Source organism: Salmo salar, chromosome ssa17 (genome assembly GCF_905237065.1).
Source record: "Salmo salar chromosome ssa17, Ssal_v3.1, whole genome shotgun sequence".
In the NCBI taxonomy this organism is placed as follows: Eukaryota; Metazoa; Chordata; class Actinopteri; order Salmoniformes; family Salmonidae; genus Salmo; species Salmo salar.
The window spans coordinates 9461927-9483946 of NC_059458.1; the positions used below are offsets into that span (position 1 = coordinate 9461927).

At 43.6% G+C, this 22020-nt stretch overlaps 3 protein-coding genes across 6 annotated transcripts; 2 read left to right on the plus strand and 1 right to left on the minus strand.

Moving 5' to 3' along the window:
- The first annotated feature begins 804 nt into the window (after positions 1-804).
- Positions 805-5947, plus strand: LOC106575098 (5'-AMP-activated protein kinase subunit gamma-1). Of its 4 annotated transcripts, XM_014151287.1 has the most exons (13): positions 805-894; positions 1146-1194; positions 1317-1417; positions 1849-1930; positions 2100-2158; positions 2589-2634; positions 2751-2805; positions 3077-3203; positions 3322-3499; positions 3644-3681; positions 3814-3960; positions 4638-4731; positions 5730-5947. In XM_014151287.1, the coding sequence occupies exons 1-13, from the start codon at positions 871-873 to the stop codon at positions 5750-5752; spliced, it is 1023 nt and encodes a 340-aa protein (XP_014006762.1). In that variant the 5' UTR covers positions 805-870; the 3' UTR covers positions 5753-5947. The 4 variants fall into 4 exon arrangements, 3 of the variants coding, with proteins under 3 accessions (XP_014006762.1, XP_014006761.1, XP_014006763.1); XR_001321687.2 differs by lacking the exon at positions 3644-3681; XM_014151286.2 differs by lacking the exon at positions 5730-5947 and having other exon boundaries at positions 4638-5721.
- Positions 5948-6398: 451 nt separating this feature from the next.
- LOC100380703 (reticulophagy regulator 2) lies at positions 6399-18051 on the plus strand. The gene is made up of 9 exons (XM_014151284.2): positions 6399-6742; positions 7391-7494; positions 7731-7761; positions 8484-8613; positions 9121-9205; positions 9769-9906; positions 11811-11899; positions 12767-12902; positions 14892-18051. The coding sequence occupies exons 1-9, from the start codon at positions 6495-6497 to the stop codon at positions 15671-15673; spliced, it is 1743 nt and encodes a 580-aa protein (XP_014006759.1). The 5' UTR covers positions 6399-6494; the 3' UTR covers positions 15674-18051.
- Positions 17950-21365, minus strand: LOC106575097 (tubulin beta-4B chain). The gene is made up of 4 exons (XM_014151285.2): positions 21170-21365; positions 20747-20855; positions 19249-19359; positions 17950-19154 (listed from the first exon to the last, which is right to left on the minus strand). The coding sequence occupies exons 1-4, from the start codon at positions 21224-21226 to the stop codon at positions 18094-18096; spliced, it is 1338 nt and encodes a 445-aa protein (XP_014006760.1). The 5' UTR covers positions 21227-21365; the 3' UTR covers positions 17950-18093.
- Between the last annotated feature and the right edge of the window lie 655 nt (positions 21366-22020).

Here is a 22020-nt window from a genome sequence, read left to right on the forward strand (position 1 = left end):
TATTTTTCTTAAACTTCTTAAAGCATTGTTGGTTAAGGGCTTGTAAGTAAGCATTTCACTGTAAGGTCTACACCTGTTGTATTCGGTGCATGTGACATGCGATTTGATTTGATTTTAAAAGGCTAAACTTTATCCTAGATCAGCACTCCTACTCTGATACTCTTTGTGAATGTGAGCCCCCATCTTCTCCAATGTGTTTTGAGAGGATGTGAGGAATCAAGGAAACACAATTAAAATGCAATTTTCCCAGCAACAACTTTGCACAACGTAGTGTACTTCACCTAATTTCCTGTTATTGCTGCTGTCCTCAAGCTTGTGCAAATCACAATGAACAACACAATGCCAATGGGAACAGGAAGCCATTACAGCTGAATCAAAACAGTCAACGTAGTTACACCCATCACCAGAGTCATAGCACGCCTTTCCAAACACTTCAGCACATATCCATATCACAACACAACACGTCATTTTGACTGCTGTACCTCATGTAGTCCTAGTATGCCAAGTCTGCGTGAGCATTTCTGACGCTGTGCTTCTGTGCAAAATATCAGATCAGTCACAATGCCAGGAACCACATCAACAACATGCTGTAATGGTCCTAAAATCCACACAGAAACTATGTGGAATATGTCAGAGAGGAATGTACCCACCCCTCTTCTGCCTGCCCCTCTCCCCTCACCCCTCTCCCCTCACCCCTCTCCCCTCACCCCTCTCCCCTCACCCCCCACCCCCATCCCCTTGGCCCTCTGCATACCACTTGAGACTCCTGCTCCTAATATAGACCCAACTGGTTTGTGGGTAGTGGGTAGAGGAGCCTGCGTGTAGCAGGACCTAGCGTTTGTTGTTGGGTGCGTAGTGGCCAACTCTTTCATGGAGAAAAGACTTATAAGGCAGGTAGGTCATGGAACAGTTGGCCGGATTTGTGTTTGAGAAGTGTGTGTAGAACTGAAACGTGTAGGACTACAAGGAATAAAGCTGGGGTAAAAAGTCTATTGGATTGTAAAACAGTGTTTTTGGTTTAGAGCTGAGTTCACCTTGATCCTGAGTGTTTTTCCTTCGAGGTTCATTCCAGCAGATTTTAGAGCACTATTATCTAAGTGTTATAGAGTGATTCAGGTTGTTGGTGTATTTTTCTGTTGGTCTAGATCTCGTTTCAAGAGATGCGTGAACAATTGAAGAATGCAGGTAATTCAGGTAACCTTCAGTGTTTGTGTATGCATGTACACTGTGTGTCTGTTTCGTGGAATGAGGTGTATAGGGGATCTATAACTGTCTGTGTGTGTGTGTGTCCACATTTCACCTCCCCATAACTTCAGAGGCCGATGCTGAGATGTACATGAAGTTCATGAAAAATCATTGCTGCTATGAGGCCATTCCAACCAGCTGTAAACTGGTCATATTTGACACAACACTACAAGTAAGAGTCCAATGTCCTGTAAATCACTTGTATGTTGAAACTGAACAATACAAAATAAGGGGGAGAAGGAAAAAAAAGAGTCCAGGGTCGTGTTCAGTAGGGCACATCGTAGCAAAACGTCTTACAACAGGTTACAGGAAACTAAAATCTGTGTTCTTATTTGACAAATTCACGTAGTGCCTCCCCGTTTTAGAACATATTCTTCCTGCTGAACTCAACCCAGATATTTAATCTCCCTCCACTTCCCAAGGGAAAGGTTATGGTCCCTTTTGGTATGACATTTCAAATCCTCTTTCCTGTAATTACAGCTACAATTATAGCAGTTTTCCCTTTTCCCTGCAGCAATATTTCATGTGCTGCTTTCCTAAAACATATTCACTACTAAGACCGGTGTTAACAGGTTATGTTAAAAAAAAATCCTATGTTTGCAGGTGAAGAAAGCCTTTTTCGCTCTTGTAGCAAACGGCTTGCGAGCTGCACCTCTCTGGGATAGCAAGACACAGAGATTTGTGGGTAAGAGAAGAGATTAGGGGGTGCTCTCTTGCTACTTGCTTATGGCAACGCTATGCCCTGAATGATTGCAAGCTTGGACTGGTTTTGGGGATAGTGTGATATGAAGACTAAACACTAGCGCGTATCCATCCCAATAGTGATAAGAGCTCTCTCTCTATTGTCCTCGCAGGTATGCTGACTATAACAGATTTCATCAACATTCTCCATCATTACTACAGGTCCCCATTGGTGTGTATTTGAACCAAATGCAAGTCAATATCCCAGACATAAGCATGTTTCACATTTCATGTCCAAATCATCCCAATGTGTCTAGATGGTGTAGCTCAATAAACGTACTTTAAGATGATTTGGACATGAAACATGCAAAATGCTAATAACGGGGATATTGACCTACATTGATTTTTTGACTAAAATTCTTAAATGTTAGCCTTTCGTGACAGTGGCCAGGTAAACAAAACCAAAGCATGGATTGCTGTCTTACCTTGTCCATGAATTGCTTACAGGCTAAGGAAACCCTTTTGTAATTTGGGTGGACTATCCATTTAAGCCTTGTCCTGGACTAAAAAGCATGTTCAATGGAGACAAGATCCTGGTTGTGTGAATGACACAGACATCATTTATAATGTAAGTTGTCCAATATGTTTCCCCCCTCCCACAGGTTGAAATGAATGAGCTGGAGAGGCATCAAATTGGAACATGGCGAGGTGATTCATTCTAGTAAAAAAGCTAGAGAAGGCAAACGATAGTGTTCTATGTCTATGGTATATACGTACATGTCTTTCTGTAACTTTCCCTTCTGTTTATTTCTCTCTGTCTGCAGATGTGTATCTGCAATACTCCAACCACTGTCTTCACAGTATCACTCCAGACGCCAGGTGAATCTACACAGCTCTCAGTCAAACCAACTCCTGTCACCTGGCTTTGTCTGAGTTGTTACGTTTGCTGATAACTTTTTTAATGAGTGACAGACTAAGGAAATTGAGGCTGGGATTCAGTCAATTACAGGCAGTGTTCTAGGTTGTGTTCAGGAGGGCACACTAGCAAAATGTTTTTGCAACACGACCCAGGTGTGGATGTTGGTTGTGCTCTCCAGGGTTAGACACAGTGACTATTGGCCTACTCAGTCTCCCCTCCTCTCCTTTGCAGCCTCTTCGACGCCATCTATTCCCTACTGAGGTATAAGATCCACAGATTGCCGGTTATCGATCCTGTGTCCGGAAATGTCTTACACATTCTCACGCACAAGCGAATCCTCAAGTTTCTCCATATATTTGTAAGACAACATGACTTGAAGATGTCTGTGTGTTTTGGGCATCCATTTCAAACAGTGGTGTTGTGAACTGTATGTGTTGCTTTTACATTCCTTGTGTTCCTTTAAAAAAAAAAAAAAGTACTCTACACAGAAAGAGACAGTCCCAAAACCCTGCTTCATGCAGAAGACGATCCAGGACGTTGGGATCGGGACATTCCGGAACATTGCCACGGTCCAGCAGACGGCCTCAGTCTACGATGCCCTGTCTGTGTTTGTAGAGAGGAGGGTCTCCGCACTGCCCGTAGTAAACGAACAAGGTGGGTTAACCTCATCTCTAGTTCAAAGTCGAACACTGACTCGTACAGTATATGTGTATGTCCTTATGTAGGTGCCCTTCAAAATAAGGTTTTACTTGTAAGATGTAGGTAGGCTATGTATCTCACTGTCCTTTCTACACCAAGGCAAGGTGGTGGCTCTCTACTCCAGATTTGATGTGATTGTACGTACCCCAAAACTGCCCTTTACAGTTTAATTCGCCTGAAAACTATACAAAATAAAGCCCTTCATGTCTTTGTTGGTGCATTGTGTACATTATAATTGTTCTCGCCTCTTCTCTTCTTCTCGGAGACAGAATCTGGACGCCCAGAAGACATACAACAACCTGAACATGTCCATGGAGGAGGCCATCCGACGGCGCTGCTGTTTCGTCGAGGGCGTCATCAAGTGTCTCCCCGACGAGACCCTGCAGACCATCATCGATCGCATCATTAAGGCTGAGGTCAGTGTCCCACTCTGCTCACCCCAGGGTTGTGTTCATAAGTCACCAAATAGAAGAAAACGGGCTGCAACAGGGAGGGACTACCTGAACGTGTCCAATTAGAAACACTTGTTATTTTTGCTACGGTGTGCTCTACTGAATATGACCCAGGTCATGTCCTCTGTCACAGTGGCCCTGCCTCTCCACTCCACCTATGAGTTTGTTTTAAAAACACGTAAAAGTAATGGGCTATGACATGCTGTAACATTTAGCTCTATTAGCCCACACAATGAAATATAGAGTTATGAAGGTTTGGTGACATTAGGCCACTAGTATTTTATGTATTTCAGTGTATTAGCTGTAGACTGTATAGGTATTAGCCCTATGTTGCTTACTGCTCTGCTCTACTCTACTTAATTACCAGTACGTCCTTGTTGTGTAACCACGGCCAACCCTTTCCCACCACACACTCCCATCCTGCCCCTATCCTCTCCCCCTCCTGTCCCCATTCTGCACCAATTTTCTCCCCATTCTTCCCCATCCTGCCCCCATCCACTCTCAATCCTCTCCCCATACTGTCCTCATCCTGTCCCCATCCTCTCCCAATCATGCCCTCCATCCTCTCTCCATCCTGCCCCATTCCTCTCTCCATCCTCTCCCCTTCCACTCCTCATCCTGTCCCCATCCTTTCCCCTCAGGTCCATCGGCTGGTCCTGGTGGACAAAGAGGATGTGTGCAGGGGGATCATCTCTCTCTCCGACCTGCTCCAGGCCATGGTGTTAACCCCGGCAGGTAATGACGCCCTTTTAGCCTCTTAGCACCTGTGGGAGTCAGGCACCCTTGCCCTATCTACATCTTCCACCGCCTCTAGCCCCACCTCCCTGGCCCAGGTAGGTGCACCCTTTTTCTCTCCTCTCCCCAATCCCCCCAGCTCACTGACTGGCTGTCAGACACGCTTCTTTGACCCCCCACAACAGCTGCTGCTGCTATACGTTGCTCCCTGTTTCTCTGAGCTTCAGCCACATATCAATCCCGAAGCACCAACATGCAAGTGGACACACACACACACACACACACACACACACACACACACACACACACACACACACACACACACACACACACACACACACACACACACAGAGACAGACAGGGTGATGATGATGACCTCTGACCTATCATTCCCTGCTTGCCTGATGCATGGGGCGCAGGATAAATCCAATGATTTTCAGAAGGACTGGAATCTTTCCAAGCCTTTGCGGTTGACATTCTATGGACTAGCTGCAGCTAAAAAGGCTAAGTTACAGTATGGCACTAGAGGAATGTGGTGATGTATCTGCATAAAGATTTGATGATATCCAATTTGATCTGCGTGTCAAATGGCACCCTATTCCGTATAGTGTAGTATACTACTTTTGACCTTTGTCGATAGGGCTCAGGTGAAAAAAAAAGTAAAAAAATAGTTTGAGGAATGGCTCATAGGAGCACGGGCCTATCTCCTGTTTCTGTAGCTTGATGGACAAGTACAGCCCCTGGACAGGACACTAGTCTATCTCAGGTCAGTAGTGCACTATATATAGGTAATAGGCTGCCATTTGGAATGCAACCATGTTGTTGTAAATTTGCATCTCTCAGATTGGTTTGTGTCTATGGCAAGGATCTGTGTGGAGTTTATTATCTACATTTATGCTGATATAATGCACACAACCTTTTGTTAATCATATGCTTTGGTTATAATCATTCCAATCTTTGATCATATTGCATCTCCACTGTTGTTTTTTCTTTTCCAGAGATTTCAAGCAAACCAAACTGAGATCACTAGAGGACAATGTGAAGTGGATGAAAAGGGAGACTGCTGTAGAGAGAAACATCATCCGCAACAATCAACTGTATCAGTTGAGTTCAACAAAACACAATTGTCCTTAGTTGCATTTTATCAAATTGATGATGTAAGTTTGTTACTTTGTGTTGCGCTGAATTTGTGCTTTATTAAACATGTTCTAATCAATTGTACTTGTTTTTTTTTAATAATGGACTTGCACAATGGATTTCACTGTTTTATGTAAGCTTTTCAGAGTAACAAGTGGAGATAGAAATATAAATTGCATTTTACGTAACAGTGGATAGTAGTATCCCATTTATCCAGCAGATGTCAGCAAATAGCTATTGTTTTCACAAAACCGAGAGGGCAGTAAACAAGGAAGCACGTGACATGCTGAGCCAGTAAACTGTTTCCACTAGATAGCACAGCTACAAAGTCAAAAATGGCTGTATAGTAAGAATTAATGAAAACCCAATTTTTCATTTTGGTCTTAATTTAAGGTTAGGCATACGATTATCAGTGTGGTTTGGGGTTAGGGTTAAAATCACATTTTAAGAAGAGCAATAGCAGAAATGGGCGGGGTTTATGACTTTGTGGCTGTGGTAACTAGTGACGACCAGTAACATCGGTTCCCACTTGGGGTTTTTTCTGTTATCCATGACGGGCCTGCGTGGATCTAACCGCCTATCCATACCCCGTGATCACCAAAACAACATAACAAAGTGGGGGGAAAATGGCGAGCGGAGAGGAGGCTAGACGCCCCTCTGTTTCTTCCTCTTCCGTCCTCGAGGACCTGTTCCCTGCCGGAGGGTCAGAGCCAGTATGCGGGGATGGGAACCCTGAGCTTGTGCAACTGCGAGAGCGTCTCCAAGGCTGGCTATCGCAATATGAGGCTTTGCTGTTATGGGTGCAGAGGCTGCTTGTTTGGGAAAGGCCGCTCTACAGCATCTTTGTTGCGCTCACGCTGAACACCTTGTTCTGGTAATGCTAAATCATTAGTAAGAATCACTCGTGTAATCAGTTATGTTGCACTGAATAGGAAGCTGCACTGTAGCTACTGTTTTAGCTTGGTAGTAGTAACTCTAGCTAGCTACTTACTGTAGTGTAGCTAGATTGAATGACAGCGAGACGTCGATAATCCCTCGGACGACAGTGACGCTAGCTAGGTGGCTAATTAGCTATTTAACGCTGTCAGTTGGTAGTTTGGTATGCCAAAATGTACCCTACTAGTATCAAATAAATGAATAACGTTTAGCCAAATACCATACCTTAACTACAAGTTATCTATCTTTGAAATAACAGTACCTAGTTGACAGATGTCAAATCTAGCTACCTCGCTAACAAGACGTTTCGGAGCGTTCAGATAGAATTGTGAAAATGTAGAACAAACATGCCTCTCCGACATGTAGACCAACTAATCATGATTGCTGTATTCATGGCATTTATATCTGCAACGTTTGACAACTGAACGTGTCCAAGTTGACAGTTCTGTTTCATGTATTGTTCTGAACCAGGGCAGGGGGCTAGCTGACAGTCGATTCACTCTTGTGGCTAGCTAGCTACTTAACGTTAGCAAATAGCTAGGAACATTTTAAAATGGCATGGGTTGTTTTCATGTGTGTTTTACAGGCTTCTGTCTTCGACGTCCCTGCGCCCTCTCTTCCTCCTGAGTATTTCCATTCTAGGGCTCATGCAGCTGGAGAGATGGAAGCATAAATTACCTCTTACAACAGGTAAGTAAGTTCATAGTAGGTGCATGCATGCATTACTCTTGCCACACCTGACCCTGGGGTCAGTGTGAAGTCTGAAATGCTAGTATAGGTCACGCTTTGATAAGATGGTTGAATGTTGTGGATTTGATTTCACATGTCATTGTTCTGATGACTTTGATTCCCAAGCCTATTCTATGAAGTCTAAAATGTATTGTTGCTGTTGAAAAAATATCTCCTGTCTACTCTCTCCACTACAGTTCAGTATCCTGAGGCCAACCCAATGGAAAGGTACACATCTTGACTCAATTAAAGGTCCAATGCAGCTGTTTTTAATCTGTGTCAAATCATTTCTGGGTAACAATTAAGTACCTTAATGTGATAAACAAATAGCTTCTTAGCAAAGAGCAATTAATCAACAAGAATTTAGCTAGGACAATCCCTGGGTGGTCTGAGTGGGGAGGAGAAATGTATCATTAGTTGTTGTTGGCAGAGAGGTTTGGAACTCTTTCTTATCGGTATATTCATTCATTTACTGCATGGAGATGTCACCGTTGAAGGCCAAAACTCCATTCCACCAAAACAGGCTGAAATTTCGGGCTGTCTTTTCAAACGACTCTTACACTAAAAGGGCATAATCATCATTTGCACAATTTCACAGTATTATTCCAACCTCAGTGTGGAAATGTGTATATAAAACAGAGAAAAATCAAAATTTTTCACTGCACTGGGCCTTTAAACACATCCTACTCCACCCTGCTCCTATAACACCTTCAAGCACTTTACTGTTATAGTGACTCATGTGATTATTCAGGTGTTTTCCCTACTTGTTTCGTGGTCTGTACATGTCAATAGCACCAGGGCACATATTTATAAAGAGTAGTAGAAGAACTGATCTAGGATCAGGCTCACCCTATCTATTATAAGCACTCCTACTCTGAGACGCTTGAAGCTTTTTAGGTCTGGCTTAGTACTGCTTGTGTTCTTCCCACGGACTCTTTCTCTGACTGCAGAGAGACCATGAGTGTGCAACCCCGGCTCCTCAGCATTCCAGAGCTCAGCCACCACCTGGTGGAGAGCTACCTCTACTGCTGCCTCTACGTCCAGGAGATGCTGCAGTACAAAAGGCAGAACCACGGAAAGGTATGCTGGGTTTGATGGCGGCACAGTGGGTTAGAGCTCATTGCCTCTAACGTCAGGGTTGTGGGTTCGATTTCCACGTTGGCCACATATACTTTATGTCATTTGGTATCTGTAGGTTGAAGTGTATTAAAGCAACTGCTAAATTACCATACTGTTAAGTGCCTCAGTCATGTTTTATCAAAACATTAAATTGCTTGAGTTGCATATATATTTTTTTGTATATCTGAAGGAGAGGAGGCTGGTGGGAGGATCTGTAGGAGGACGAGCTCATTGTAATGGCTGGAATGGAATTTATGGAACGGAGTAAAACGTGATTTCCATATGTTATACCGTTGCATGAATCCCATTCCAGCCATTACAATGAGCCTCCTCCTATAGCTCCTCCCACCATCCTCCTCTGATCTGAAGAGGTATTTGCTGATGCTGAAGTAGTCATCCCTAGTGTCACTACACTAGTTTCAGCCAACTTGCAGGTTTAATGACACTGCGTTTCTTTTCTCCCTCCAGTTCTGTGCCATGATGTGCTCTGGCTGTTCTGTGCTCGCCGTGGTGGGACACTACGTACCAGGAATCATGATATCCTATATCATCGGTGAGCTGCCTTGCGTTTTCAATCCTTTTTCCTTGTTTTTCACAAAGGCAGCCAACCAACCAGTATGCCAAAGGGTGTGGTTGTCTGTAAGAAAAGCAGTGCTACTGCGTAACAATTGCCAACCAAAGTTATTGCCAATAACTTCTAAATGCAACCTTCATACCACCGTTTATAGTGTTGCCATTCCCCAACCTAGAAATGTATTGTGATTTGGCCATTTGTGACGCTCGGTATTCCAGGGTCGTAGTCAATAGTGCACACAGTAGCCAGACATTTGCAACGTTGTAGCGTTTGGAGTAAATGGTTTCCGTTGCAAAATGTTTTGTGTTCACTAATGAATACGACCCTGAAGGATATCCCTTTCTCTGGTTAAACTAAAGATTGAGTGCATTCCAAATGGCACTCTATTCCCTATATAGTGCACATCTTTTGACCAGAACTCTATGGGCTCTGATCAAACGTAGTACACTATGTAGGCAAAAGGGTGCCATTTCAGATGCTGCACTTGTCATGGTGAGTCAAATGCCATTTAAGTGCCATGTTGTTTTTTGTCCTGTGCCCAGCGCTGAGTGTGTTGGTGTGGCCTCTGGTGGTGTACCACGAGCTGATCCAGCGGATGTACACGGGCCTGGAGCCCATCCTGATGAAACTGGACTACAGCATGAAGGGAGACACGCAGCACCACAAGCACGATAAGAGGAGTGAGTTTACACTGTGTGTTTGATGGTGCATGTGTGTGTGTTGCCCTGCCATCATTCACATGTCACCAGGAGTTTACACTGTGTGTTTGATGGTGCATGTGTGTGTGTTGCCATCATTCACATGTCACCAGGTCCCCTCTCTGGCTGTGAACACTGAACGTCAGGGTTGCCTGGTGTTAGGTTCTAATTCTCAGAGTAAAACACTCAACACATGTTATGAAAGCTTAACCAAGTTTATTCTGCCCAGAGGGTCAATACAGCTGCATTCAGACAAAACATTTTCACAGAAGCACTGATATTTAACCGTTCCTCATAGGCGGAGTCTCCTACACATCTGTACAAACATAATTCTTTACTGCTTGGCAGGACACTAGTGATGTAGGCCATAAACCTTTATTTCTCTCTTCAGGTGACCTGACCTCAACCCCCCCCCCCAATCACTAATCCATGGCTCTCTCCCCTTATCAATACCTGACACGTAATCGATCCACTGCACTCAACACATTCCAAGCTTAATTGCACCCACTATATACCTTCCTCCTATAACCATTAACTTCTGGTGTAGCCCCTCTAAACCTCAGCACTCCCTCAGTGACATGAATAAGTATATTTCCTATTCTCAGAACCCAACACTGGGAAATCGTTCTCCTCCCGCTTTGTGCCACTAGCGTGGCAGCTGGAGCAAATTTATTTTCAGGCATGTAAGGATTGGGGTTTCCACGGATCCTTAAAGGTCTTCAGTCATAAATTGTGCTTTCAAAGGTCTTAAATGCAACAGGGATGAATTGTGTTAAATTGTGCAGCAGCTTAATTGTTGCCACCGCGGAAAAACAAACTAAAATGAACGTCAAATAATACTCTTTCAAGACCTATCCACATGTGCGCCTCTGAGTTGCGTCGTTGCCAGAGAGAGCAAGGTAGCCTATGCCATTTGATAGACAACACTAACTAGAGCTGGGACGATAAAAATTAGACGCTCTCCCCATACCGACGCGATTTTGCACGTTTGTAATTTCGGTGATTAGGCTACACTGCTGCTTTTTATTTTTATTTTTTTATTTTTTTTCTAAAACATTATTTGATTAACCTGCTTCCTGCAATGAAAGTATCTGTCCTGTCCCGGTTTCGCTGCTGGCTCTCACTCCCGCTCCCCTCTTTGCGCACAAGGGGAAGGGAGAGATGTATTCTGATAAGCGCAAGCATACTGAAAGTTGGGCAACATTTAGAAATATATAATTGCGTGAAAGACAGTTTTTCAAACAACTACCGTTACTGTTGTTAAGAGTCTCAGCTTTATTTGAGTAACAATTATTTTGGAACTGTCAATATAAAGGAGAAAAAAACCACTTTACAAACGCAGGATGTAGTTGAGATGATTCACCAACGGAGCAGAGCGCACCATTTGCGATGAATGCATCAAGTAGACTACCAATGAAACGTTTTTGTAGGACGTTACATTTACTGTTAGATCAATTGCATGGCTAAAGAAACCATATCATATTTAGATTTAGCAATCTAGCTAATGTGTTTTGAGTTCCCACTTCCTCAGTTGGTAAATGATGTAGCATAGTCTTATCACCTAGGCCAGTATGCACAACAAATATACAGGAAAATTCACCTCTAAAGAGACAAAAACATATCTAATTATTCCGGATCCTATTTTGAAATATTGCACATCGAAATATCCATCATGCACTCCATGAATATGTTAGATGAAATGGCATACTTCTTTACTTGCCACTGGAAAGTCAGTCTAGAGCTCATTCCAGCTAACAATATTAGCTGGTGTGGTGCGCGCAGACCTCAATTTGTAGTAAATTGCACGCCAAGTGACATTTAAAAAAATGTCTTAAGTTCAACTTCTTGGATCCTGCAGTTACCCTTTTAAACTGTGTGTGTTGCAGAGGTGAAGAAGGAGGTGGAGGAAGGGGATGAGCCCAGGGCTGAGACAGAGAGCGAGAGCGAGGAGGAGCTGTCCTGCTTTGCCCCCCTGGTAAGCACCACATTGTCTGCCATCTTGCACCAGGGCACTAGGACCGTGTGTTGTTTGTGTGGACATATTTACCTATACTTGTGGGGACCAGAACAAAAATTGGACCAACTGGGGACATTTTGTCAGCCCCCACAAGGGAAAAAGGCTATTTCTAGGGGATTAAGGTTAGAATTAGGGTTGGGGGCAATGTTCCCTCAAAAAATGTTGTCACTGAGCAAATTTCAGGTCTGCTGAGCGCAAACTTGAATGTTGTGAAAATTCTTCCAGTGCGCATTTACTGTGAACACTGAGGCTGTACCCGCTTTAAGTTAGTTTTTTTAATAGTGGCCAAGTAGACTACTATGGCTATTTGATCATAATGTAGTCTTACCAGAGTGGCCTACCATCGAAAACAATGGAGAACATGCATCCCATAACATTTTAACATGGAAATAGCTGTTCTTTCATTCAGCCTTCAGTAGCAGCCTACATTCCATGAGACTTGTCAAATCATTTTGCTGATTCAATGGTTTGGCTGATTCAAAATTAGACACATGTTGCATCCCAATAATCTTTCCTTTCTCCCCAGCAATATGCACATGTTCACTTCCCCTTATGGATTTGAAAGGAAATGTAACGTTAATGGAAACTCCCTCTAGCCCATGCCTATAAATCTAATGCTTTTAAATATGTCTGGAATAGAACAAGCGCACACTTCAGGAGGAATGAGAGATTATTCATACTTAACCAAGATATTCCCCTCAATGAAAGGATTGAGAGGATAAGGAAATATTATGGCTTGACTTTGTAATAACCTAATTGGGTTCTGTCGAGAGCCTTTCACTAAAGAACGATGATGTCATTCAATTGTACCATGTCATTGGTCAGGTGGATGCAAAGACCACAGCTCTGGCAATGGCCATCACCGACTCGGAGCTGTCTGACGAGGAAGCATCCATTTTGGAGAGTGGGGGGTTCTCCGTATCCAGAGCTACCACCCCACAGCTCACAGACGTCTGTGAAGGTAGGTACCCAAGCACAGCAGGCCCTTCCTCCAAAGTATCTGTCCTGTGCAACTTGGATTCAGAAGAAAAGGAATGGTGTGTATTCATTAGTGCAAACCAAAGCAAAATGTTTTGCACCATTCAACAACAACAAAAAACTCGCCCTAGCGTGTTGTTATTGTCGGTTAATCAAAGTGGCACCACAGTCAGAGGCTCCATGTGTCGCAAGTGAAGTGGGAGATTTCTAATCAATGCCTTAATGAAATTGGGCTACAATGATCAACCAACTGGTAGGCTGTTGTTTCATATGAATGGAGTTGTTGTACACAAGGATGCCTCAATTAGCCTTGCTACTTTAGCTAGTTAGCTGGCTAATTTAGCTGGCTACTGTAGCTAGCTTCTTTACAAAGATTAGATGCAGTCAAGACGGACACTAGCAGATGGTATGATAGATAACCTATGGCAGCAACAAGTTTGTGTAACTAATGTGTGTCGGTTTGCCAACTTTCTCTCTCTCTCTCTCCCTCCTCCGTGCCCCACACACACAGACTGTCACACACACCGGCCACTGCTCCCCTATCGTCCCCTCCCCCACCCTTCCGAGCAGAACACAGTGCACCGGCTCTCAAGTTACGCAAGCAAGTCTCCATTGAAGTTTAAAAAAAGAATACTCTTCAAAACATGTATTTAGACTATCTGAAAAAAATAATATTCTAATCGTGAAATCATTTCAAATGCCCATCCCTAGCATATAACCCGATGTTAGACATACAGTTGAAGTCGGAAGTTTGGAGTCATTAAAACTCATTTTTCAACCGCTCCACAAATTTCTTGTTAACAAACTATAGTTTTGGCAAGTCGGTTAGGACATCTACTTTGTGCATGACACAAGTCATTTTTCCAACTATTGTTTAGAGACAGATTATTTCACTGTATCACAATTCCAGTGGGTCAGAAGTTTACATACACTAAGTTGACTGTGCCTTTAAACAGCTTGGACTATGTCATGGCTTTAGAAGCTTCTGATAGGCTAATTGACATCATTTGAGTCAATTGGAGGTGTACCTGTGGATGTATTTCAAGGCCTACCTTCAAACTCAGTGCCCCTAAGCATGGGGGTGGCAGCATCATGTTGTGGGGGTGCTTTGCTGCAGGAGGGACTGGTGCACTTCACAAAATAGATTAAAGTTAAAGCTTGGTCGCAAATGGGTCTTCCAAATGGACAATGACCCCAAGCATACTTCCAAAGTTGTAGCAAAATGGCTTAAGGACAACAAAGTCAATGTATTGGAGTGGCCATCACAAAGCCCTGACCTCAATCCTATAGAAGATTTGTGGGCAGAACTGAAAAAGCAAGGAGGCCTACAAACCTGACTCAGTTACACCAGCTCTGTCAGGAGGAATGGGCCAAAATTCACCCAATTTATTGTGGAAGGCTACCCAAAACTTTTGACCCAAGTTAAACAATTTAAAGGCAATGCTAATTGAGTGTATAAACTTCTGACCCACTGGGAATATGATGAAGGAAATAAAAGCTGAAATAAATCTGTACTATTATTCTGACATTTCACATTCTTAAAATAAAGTGGTGATCCTAACTGACCTAAGACAGGGATTTGTTACTAGGATTAAATGTCAGGAATTGTGAAAAACTGAGTTTAAATGTACTTGGCTAAGGTGTATGTTAAGTTCCGACTTCAACTGTATGCTGTTGACTCCTTCCTCATTCACTATATATCAGAATTACATTTTCTCTGCATATTAAACTGCTACTCAGCGACATGGCGTTGCCACAAGCAGGATATTGTAGATATTCACTCGCAAAAAAGATCTTGCCATGTGCAGGTGAGATTTAAGCTGCTGCAATGTGACAGCTGCTGGATCAGAACGGCAGAGAAGTTCAGCTTTGCGATTCACATTCTTAGAAGTCAACCCAATATTGCGATTTACTTCATGCATTGCTGACTACCTTTAACCCCATCCTCTCTCTCTCTCCTGTGACTGTTTAGACCTGGACCAGCAGTGTGTGCACAGTGACCCAGAGGAGGCATTCCTAAAGGACCTACCTGAATTCCCCTCGATTGACGAGTTCCCCATCGAGCACAGCCTCCTCCACTTCCCATTGCGTGGCCCCGGTCAGGGCCAAGGGGACGGGGCTGCGGCTGGGGGAAGAGAGCCCTCGGAGGGGGAGCCCATGAGCCCGGCCAGCCTCCTCATCCAGCACCTGGCCTCCCCGCTCCACTTTGTCAACACACACTTCAACGGACATGGACGGCCGCCAGGTGGGGACCAGGGACCACTGCTGGGTGCTGGGAGAGCGGAGGTGGTGGTGCATGGGGGGGAAGGGGAATCCCAGGCCCCGAGGCAGTCACTGGAAGCCCTGAGTGAGGAGATCGTGAACACGGCAATCTCCACCGTGGTGCAGAACACACTGTCTGCCCTGCTACGCTCCACCGAGGAAAGCAAGGGCCCATCCATCGCAGATTTCCTGCCCACCGACATGCCCCCCAGCGCCCCGGAAAGCCCCCCCGCCCCTGTCGCCGAGACAGAGGAGGCAGAAAAGGACCAGGATGTGGTCGCTGCGGAGTCTGAGAGGAGTGCCGAGGAGATGCCGGACGACATGTTTGTACCAACCGAGGACGAGGACTTTGAGCTTCTGGACGAAAGTGAACTGGAGCAGATGGACGAGGACCTGCTGGGTCTTCTCAGTCCTGATGGACAGGGGGCAGTGGGAGTGGCCTCTCCCGCAGACACACCCCCATCTCCGACGCACCAACCGGAATCCTTCTAGCGTCCTCATCACCGCTCATACCCTACTGTTTTGTTTCATGTAGATATACATTATACAGATATATATGTACACTTATCAAAGTGTCTGTGGTTAGTGGCAGTTGGTTAGTGATTGAGATCACTGTGGTTGATTCTGCCTTCACACGATCACTGTGGTTGAGTCCAAATGGCACCCTATTCCCTTTAGTGCCCTACTTTTTACCAGGGCCCATAGGGCTCTGGTCAAAAGTAGTGCACTATAGCTGGAATAGGGTGCCATTTGGGATTAAACATGTTTCTTGAGGCTTGGGCTTGATGGCACCTGTGTTTGACAGGCTTTTAACCAAGGGAACAAGCCATCTGAGTATTGGGAGCTACTAGTAATATGTTTGGGTGGCAGGAGAACGGTTTGGTGGAGCCTCGTCCCAGATGTGTTTGTGCTGTATGTTGTAATGCCGAATGGAGTTGGGTATATTACAGCACAATCTGCAATGGGACCAGGCTATAGGGTCCAGATCTACACCCACCCTTCTTGAAGGAAATGATTAACAGATTTTATGTAGATGGATTCTTTGAGAGAAAGAAAAGGTTTTTGTTTTTTGATTATATTAATATATATGATAAATTATTTTATTTAATGGTCAGTTTAATGGAAATCTATTGTCATATGGGAATTTGAAAGTAATAAAGATTCTCTATGGTCAGTAACCCAAGTCGATTCTACAATCTGCATTGGATTTTGATCTTTAGCAAAACACACGTTTTCATCATGTAGGCACAAATGCGTACGTTTGGGAGTTTCATTGAAGGCAGTTTATTAACCAGCAACCCCTCAAGTAAGTTCAGCACTCAATTGTGAAATCTCCCAAACAAAACTTAGTACTGTAGTTATTAGCCATACACAAAGGATTTATGCCATCTATTAGAATGACATTTCAGATTCACAATAATAGGTCTTTGAAATGTAGGGTGTATTGGACATTGTAGGCACAAATGCGTATGTTTGGGAGTCTTATTGAAGGCAATTTAATGACCAGCAAGCCCCTCAAGTAAGTTCCACCCTCAGCAAAATTGTGAAATCTCACAAACAATAATTTACAATAGATCTTTGAATTTTAGTGTATTTTTTTAAATCCCCAAACCAGGTGATGGTAAAACATACTGTGGTATGCTGACAACCTTTTCAATTGCTCATCGTCAACATCTCAAAGGTCTATATTTTGTTAGTTGTATTCTGTAATGTTTAAATGAATGCAAGTGCTACTTCACCACCACCAATTGTTTAATTTGTACAACTTGAAGATGTTCTGGGTACTTAATACTCTTGGAAATCCCAGACCTAGGGCAAAACATTTGTAACACTGTGGGAGGCAACCAGTCTGTAGAGACTAGGTACCTAACATCTGAAGAAGGTTCATAATACAGGTTTTGTCATGGCAATCCCACATACAACTGCCATTCGCTGTGACAAATTATTGAAAGTAATAGGAATACATTTTTACATTTTAGTCATTTAGCAGACGCTCTTATCCAGAGCGACTTACAGTAGAATACATGCATTGCATTCTCCGTCAAAAAGGTATGTTACCTAGGTAACAATGATGGGTTAGAAATGTTGCAAGCTGATAGAATTCATTTCATAAATTGGTTACTAGTGGGAATTCAGCTGAACCCCCAACTTAACTAGGGACAGCTTTATTGCAAGTGTGCCTATCTGATCTGAATCTCAGGAGTGGGATGTACTTTAGTTGGCGCAATGGAAGATACCGTTGCACGTAGATGCAAATGAATGTGAGGTAGAAAATGGTGTCCACCAATGTCTAGCCTAAAGTTCCCCAACCCAAGTTGTCCCTGTGCACTGTATTGTAATATTGGCCAATGCCTTCCAAGCACTTCTGTAAAAAGTTTCCCTCAAAATGAGAGCAATTTAACATTGCATGTGAAAACCAAGCATTAAAAATGCAACTTGGAGGGTGCAGGACCTTGGACTTGTAGCAAGCATGCAATTTGTATGTTGCAGCTTAAATAGAATTCTTTAACACTAAATTGCCAATGAGGCAATTTAGTGTGATTTCATTTAAAAAGGTAATTTGTTTTACTATAATCCCACTGTAACCAACTACAAAAGTTATTAACAAATGTGTTATAGAAATGTTTGCTTATGCTTTTACTGTTTCTTGATCTATAAAAGGCACTTAACAAGAAATGTACTATTGTAAAGAAATGTATCTTGTCTCCTGTTTTTCCAGAAACTGCTCATCACTTTGATCTTTTACATCCACAAGGAACACAAACAAGTTTTGAAAATGCTGATAAGATTTATTGCAATTACAAGAGGTTAAACACTAACAGCTGCTCTTTGTGCAGTGAAAGAGAATAAAAGAACAAACTGAAACAAGGGATGGAATGCAGTTGAAATTGATTTAAATCCCTTTTATCCATCTAACCCATATCCTCCTCTCCCTCCTCTTCAAACTCGCCCTCCTCCTCGGCAGTGGCATCCTGGTACTGCTGGTACTCAGACACCAGGTCGTTCATGTTGCTCTCGGCCTCGGTGAACTCCATCTCGTCCATGCCCTCTCCGGTGTACCAGTGCAGGAAGGCCTTGCGGCGGAACATGGCTGTGAACTGCTCAGAGATGCGCTTAAACAGCTCCTGGATAGCCGTGCTGTTCCCGATGAAGGTAGCGGCCATCTTGAGGCCGCGGGGTGGGATGTCGCAGACTGCGGTCTTGACATTGTTGGGGATCCATTCGACGAAGTAGCTGCTGTTCTTGTTCTGCACGTTCAGCATCTGCTCGTCCACCTCTTTCATGGACATGCGGCCACGGAAGATAGCGGCCACGGTGAGGTAACGGCCGTGGCGGGGGTCGCAGGCGGCCATCATGTTCTTGGCATCGAACATCTGCTGGGTGAGTTCAGGCACCGTCAGCGCTCTGTACTGCTGGCTACCTCTGCTGGTGAGGGGGGCAAAGCCTGGCATGAAGAAATGCAAGCGGGGGAATGGGACCATGTTGACAGCTAGCTTACGTAGGTCGGCGTTGAGCTGGCCGGGGAAGCGCAGGCAGGTGGTGACACCACTCATGGTGGCTGACACCAGGTGGTTGAGATCCCCGTAAGTGGGAGTCGTCAGCTTCAGGGTGCGAAAGCAGATGTCGTACAAGGCCTCGTTGTCGATGCAATAAGTCTCGTCAGTGTTCTCCACTAGCTGATGCACAGACAGGGTGGCATTGTAGGGCTCCACCACGGTGTCTGACACTTTAGGGGAGGGCACCACACTGAAGGTGTTCATGATGCGGTCAGGGTACTCCTCACGGATCTTGCTAATCAACAGGGTACCCATGCCAGAGCCCGTGCCGCCTCCAAGGGAGTGGGTGAGCTGGAAACCCTGAAGACAGTCGCAGCTCTCGGCTTCCTTTCTCACCACATCCAGGACAGAGTCTACCAGCTCTGCTCCCTCAGTGTAATGGCCCTTTGCCCAGTTGTTACCTGCACCACTCTGTCCTTTAAACAACAAAAAGTAACGCAATGAGATGTAGGCTAGGCATATTACTATGGTAAGGCAAAATTAATTTGCAATTTCAAAGCATTTGCTCACCAAAGACAAAGTTGTCCGGTCTGAATATTTGGCCAAATGGTCCAGAGCGGACAGAGTCCATCGTGCCAGGCTCCAGATCAACTAGAATGGCACGAGGAACATACTTGCCACCTGAAATAAATTAACATATACATTATGGGTCAGTAGCTAATTTGTGACAGATTTTCATGCAAATATTGTAAAATCTGCATTAAGAAAATATGCGCATTTTCCCACCAGTGGTAAGTTTCCACCAAACTGACTTGTTGCGGATAAAAATCAGTGTGATAACAGTGCACAAACACTTATTCACTAAAGTTTTCATATACCCATTTTTTTTTTTTAAGTTCAATGCGTTTCCATCGCATTTTCAACTCTACCGATAGTTTAGTCAAACTGTTGCAATAAATAGCAACTGTTCCTACTCTGGTCTTGGTACATGCACTCTAGCCAACAGCTTGCAGATACAGTGCGGGTAGGCTAGTCTACATGATGAGATTTATGGATAAGAGTGAGAATATTTGTATTTGTCAAACAGCAGTCAAGCATCAAGTCACAGAATTAGACCCTCTTTATTGGAAAGGAGCATCAAGATCTCATCTGTTGTCTAAAACGGCATTGTTTCTCTGAGTCGGAGACCACACACACCATGTTGCGTGACTCCAAGTTTACGTCGATATCTGGTTAAGGCCTTTGCAGACAACGATTTTAGCCGTCTTATGCCACTATTCTAACATCCAGAGAAAACGTCCACATCGTGGGCAAATTCTTAGGTTGTAAACTATTGTCGGATGTCTTGGCTCATTCAGTGTGACAGGGTCTAGGTCTGCTGATTTTAAGTACCGCTTCATGCGGTCTGACAAAGTTCTAGCAGTGTCTGAATTTTTGGGGTCTTTATCGTGTAGTGTGTGTGTGGCAGGTGTTATGAGCCGATCCTGGTGACTGACCAACAGGAACACGGTTGGCACTGAGTATGCGCACAATAATACAATTATTGTGAATATTTAGATGAATATAATAGTTCAATTTAAACATTCAGCCTACATGCTGTGCAAGAACTATTTCCATAATCTTTTTTACATGAAAGAATAATCTGAACGGATTTCAGACCTGAGTTTGGACATGAGGTTTATGTGAAAACTATTTCACTGACGCATAAACAGAGGCTTGAGCTGCTGCCACATGCCCAGATCAAAATATATAATAAACCGCTGCAGTTGATTGCAAGCCAATTCCAGAATGTGACTACAGAACAGAAGCATATCCTACAATCTGGACAGGTTGATATCAATATTTTAATTTGTTAACATCACACAGTGTGACAATGTGAATCTTAAAAGACTGAAGCCTTTAGTTAAAGAGAACACAGCTTCATTTTTTTTTTTTTTAGAAGACTTGACACTACTACCAGCGAAAATACACTTTAAAATCACTAGCTACTTAATGTTTTATATTTATTCAAAATGTCACAATTTAGTTAGCTACCGTTGTACATGGAGGATCCTTTCCAGTTAGTTACCTGTTGCCTCATTGTAGTACACATTGATTCTCTCAAGCTGCAGATCGCTATCACCATGGTAAGTGCCAGTTGGGTCTATTCCATGCTCATCACTGATAACCTCCCAAAACTGCAAAAGTATGATGGAGTGGTTAGTGGCACGTCGGCGGGTAAAAGTTACTCATAGCATTATAGCTAGCAAGCTAAAGTTAGGTGCCGAGCAGCCATCGACAATTGACCAAATTTTACTCTTCAGATCAACCAAACATTTCAGATAACCAAAGCTAGCGTTAGATAGCTAACTAACAAATCGCAAATACTTTATTTTGGACTTATCTTATGAGCAGGCTAGCGACACAAAGTTAGCTAGCTAACGTTTACGTTAATTATTTTGAAAAATGCAACTCGTTTGCAATACATTTTAATAAAATAAAGTGCCCTTACCTTGGCACCGATCTGATTTCCACATTGACCGGCCTGCAGATGAACAATCTCCCTCATGTTAAAATCGAGTTGACGTGTAAATTAATAAAGATCACTTGTAAACATCTGACAATAACTTGAATCTTTACTCCGCGCCTTTTTTCGACACGTCTGAAGTCGAGCGAGCTGTTGAAAGAGAGGGAAAATAAAGCTTCAGCGCACGTGACAAATTTGTCTTTGCATGCATTCCATTGGCTAAATCACATCATTATCATACAAAGCAATACATGCTTGGGGGTGTGTGTCTATATATATATATATATAATATATAAAATGTAAAGCTCCTTATAACCCTAGCACAGGCAAAGACAGGCGGCCGCCAGCCAGCCAGTTTTTTTTTACATGCAGCCAGTTGATAGCGGTGGATGGATAGATATATACAATATGTTGTATTTAAAAATATATATGTTATTACATGCAGTGTTTACCTGTGGACCATGATATAAATAGAATTGCATAATGTAGCCTACACACAACATATGTGTGAAGCCATTCCTTTTTGACCCCAATGTGAAACTTCTGCTTCAACAGAAAACTCAGCCCAAACCTGTTGTTGGGCCCTTGTGCAAGGCACTATCCCACTGCTCAAGGGGCACTGCTCTGCGGCTGACACTTTGCTGCCTATAGCCTCTTGTGTGTTTTGATCTTTGGGGGTTGGGAATTAAAGAAAAGATAGCCCACTGAGCCTCTGTCAGAGACAATATCCTGTAACATATCCTTTATTGCTGATGCTAGATATTGGCCATTGAGAGGCTTTGAAGCCACCGGTCAGCCATATTGTCACTCCCCAGTAGGCACAGTCTTCCATAGAA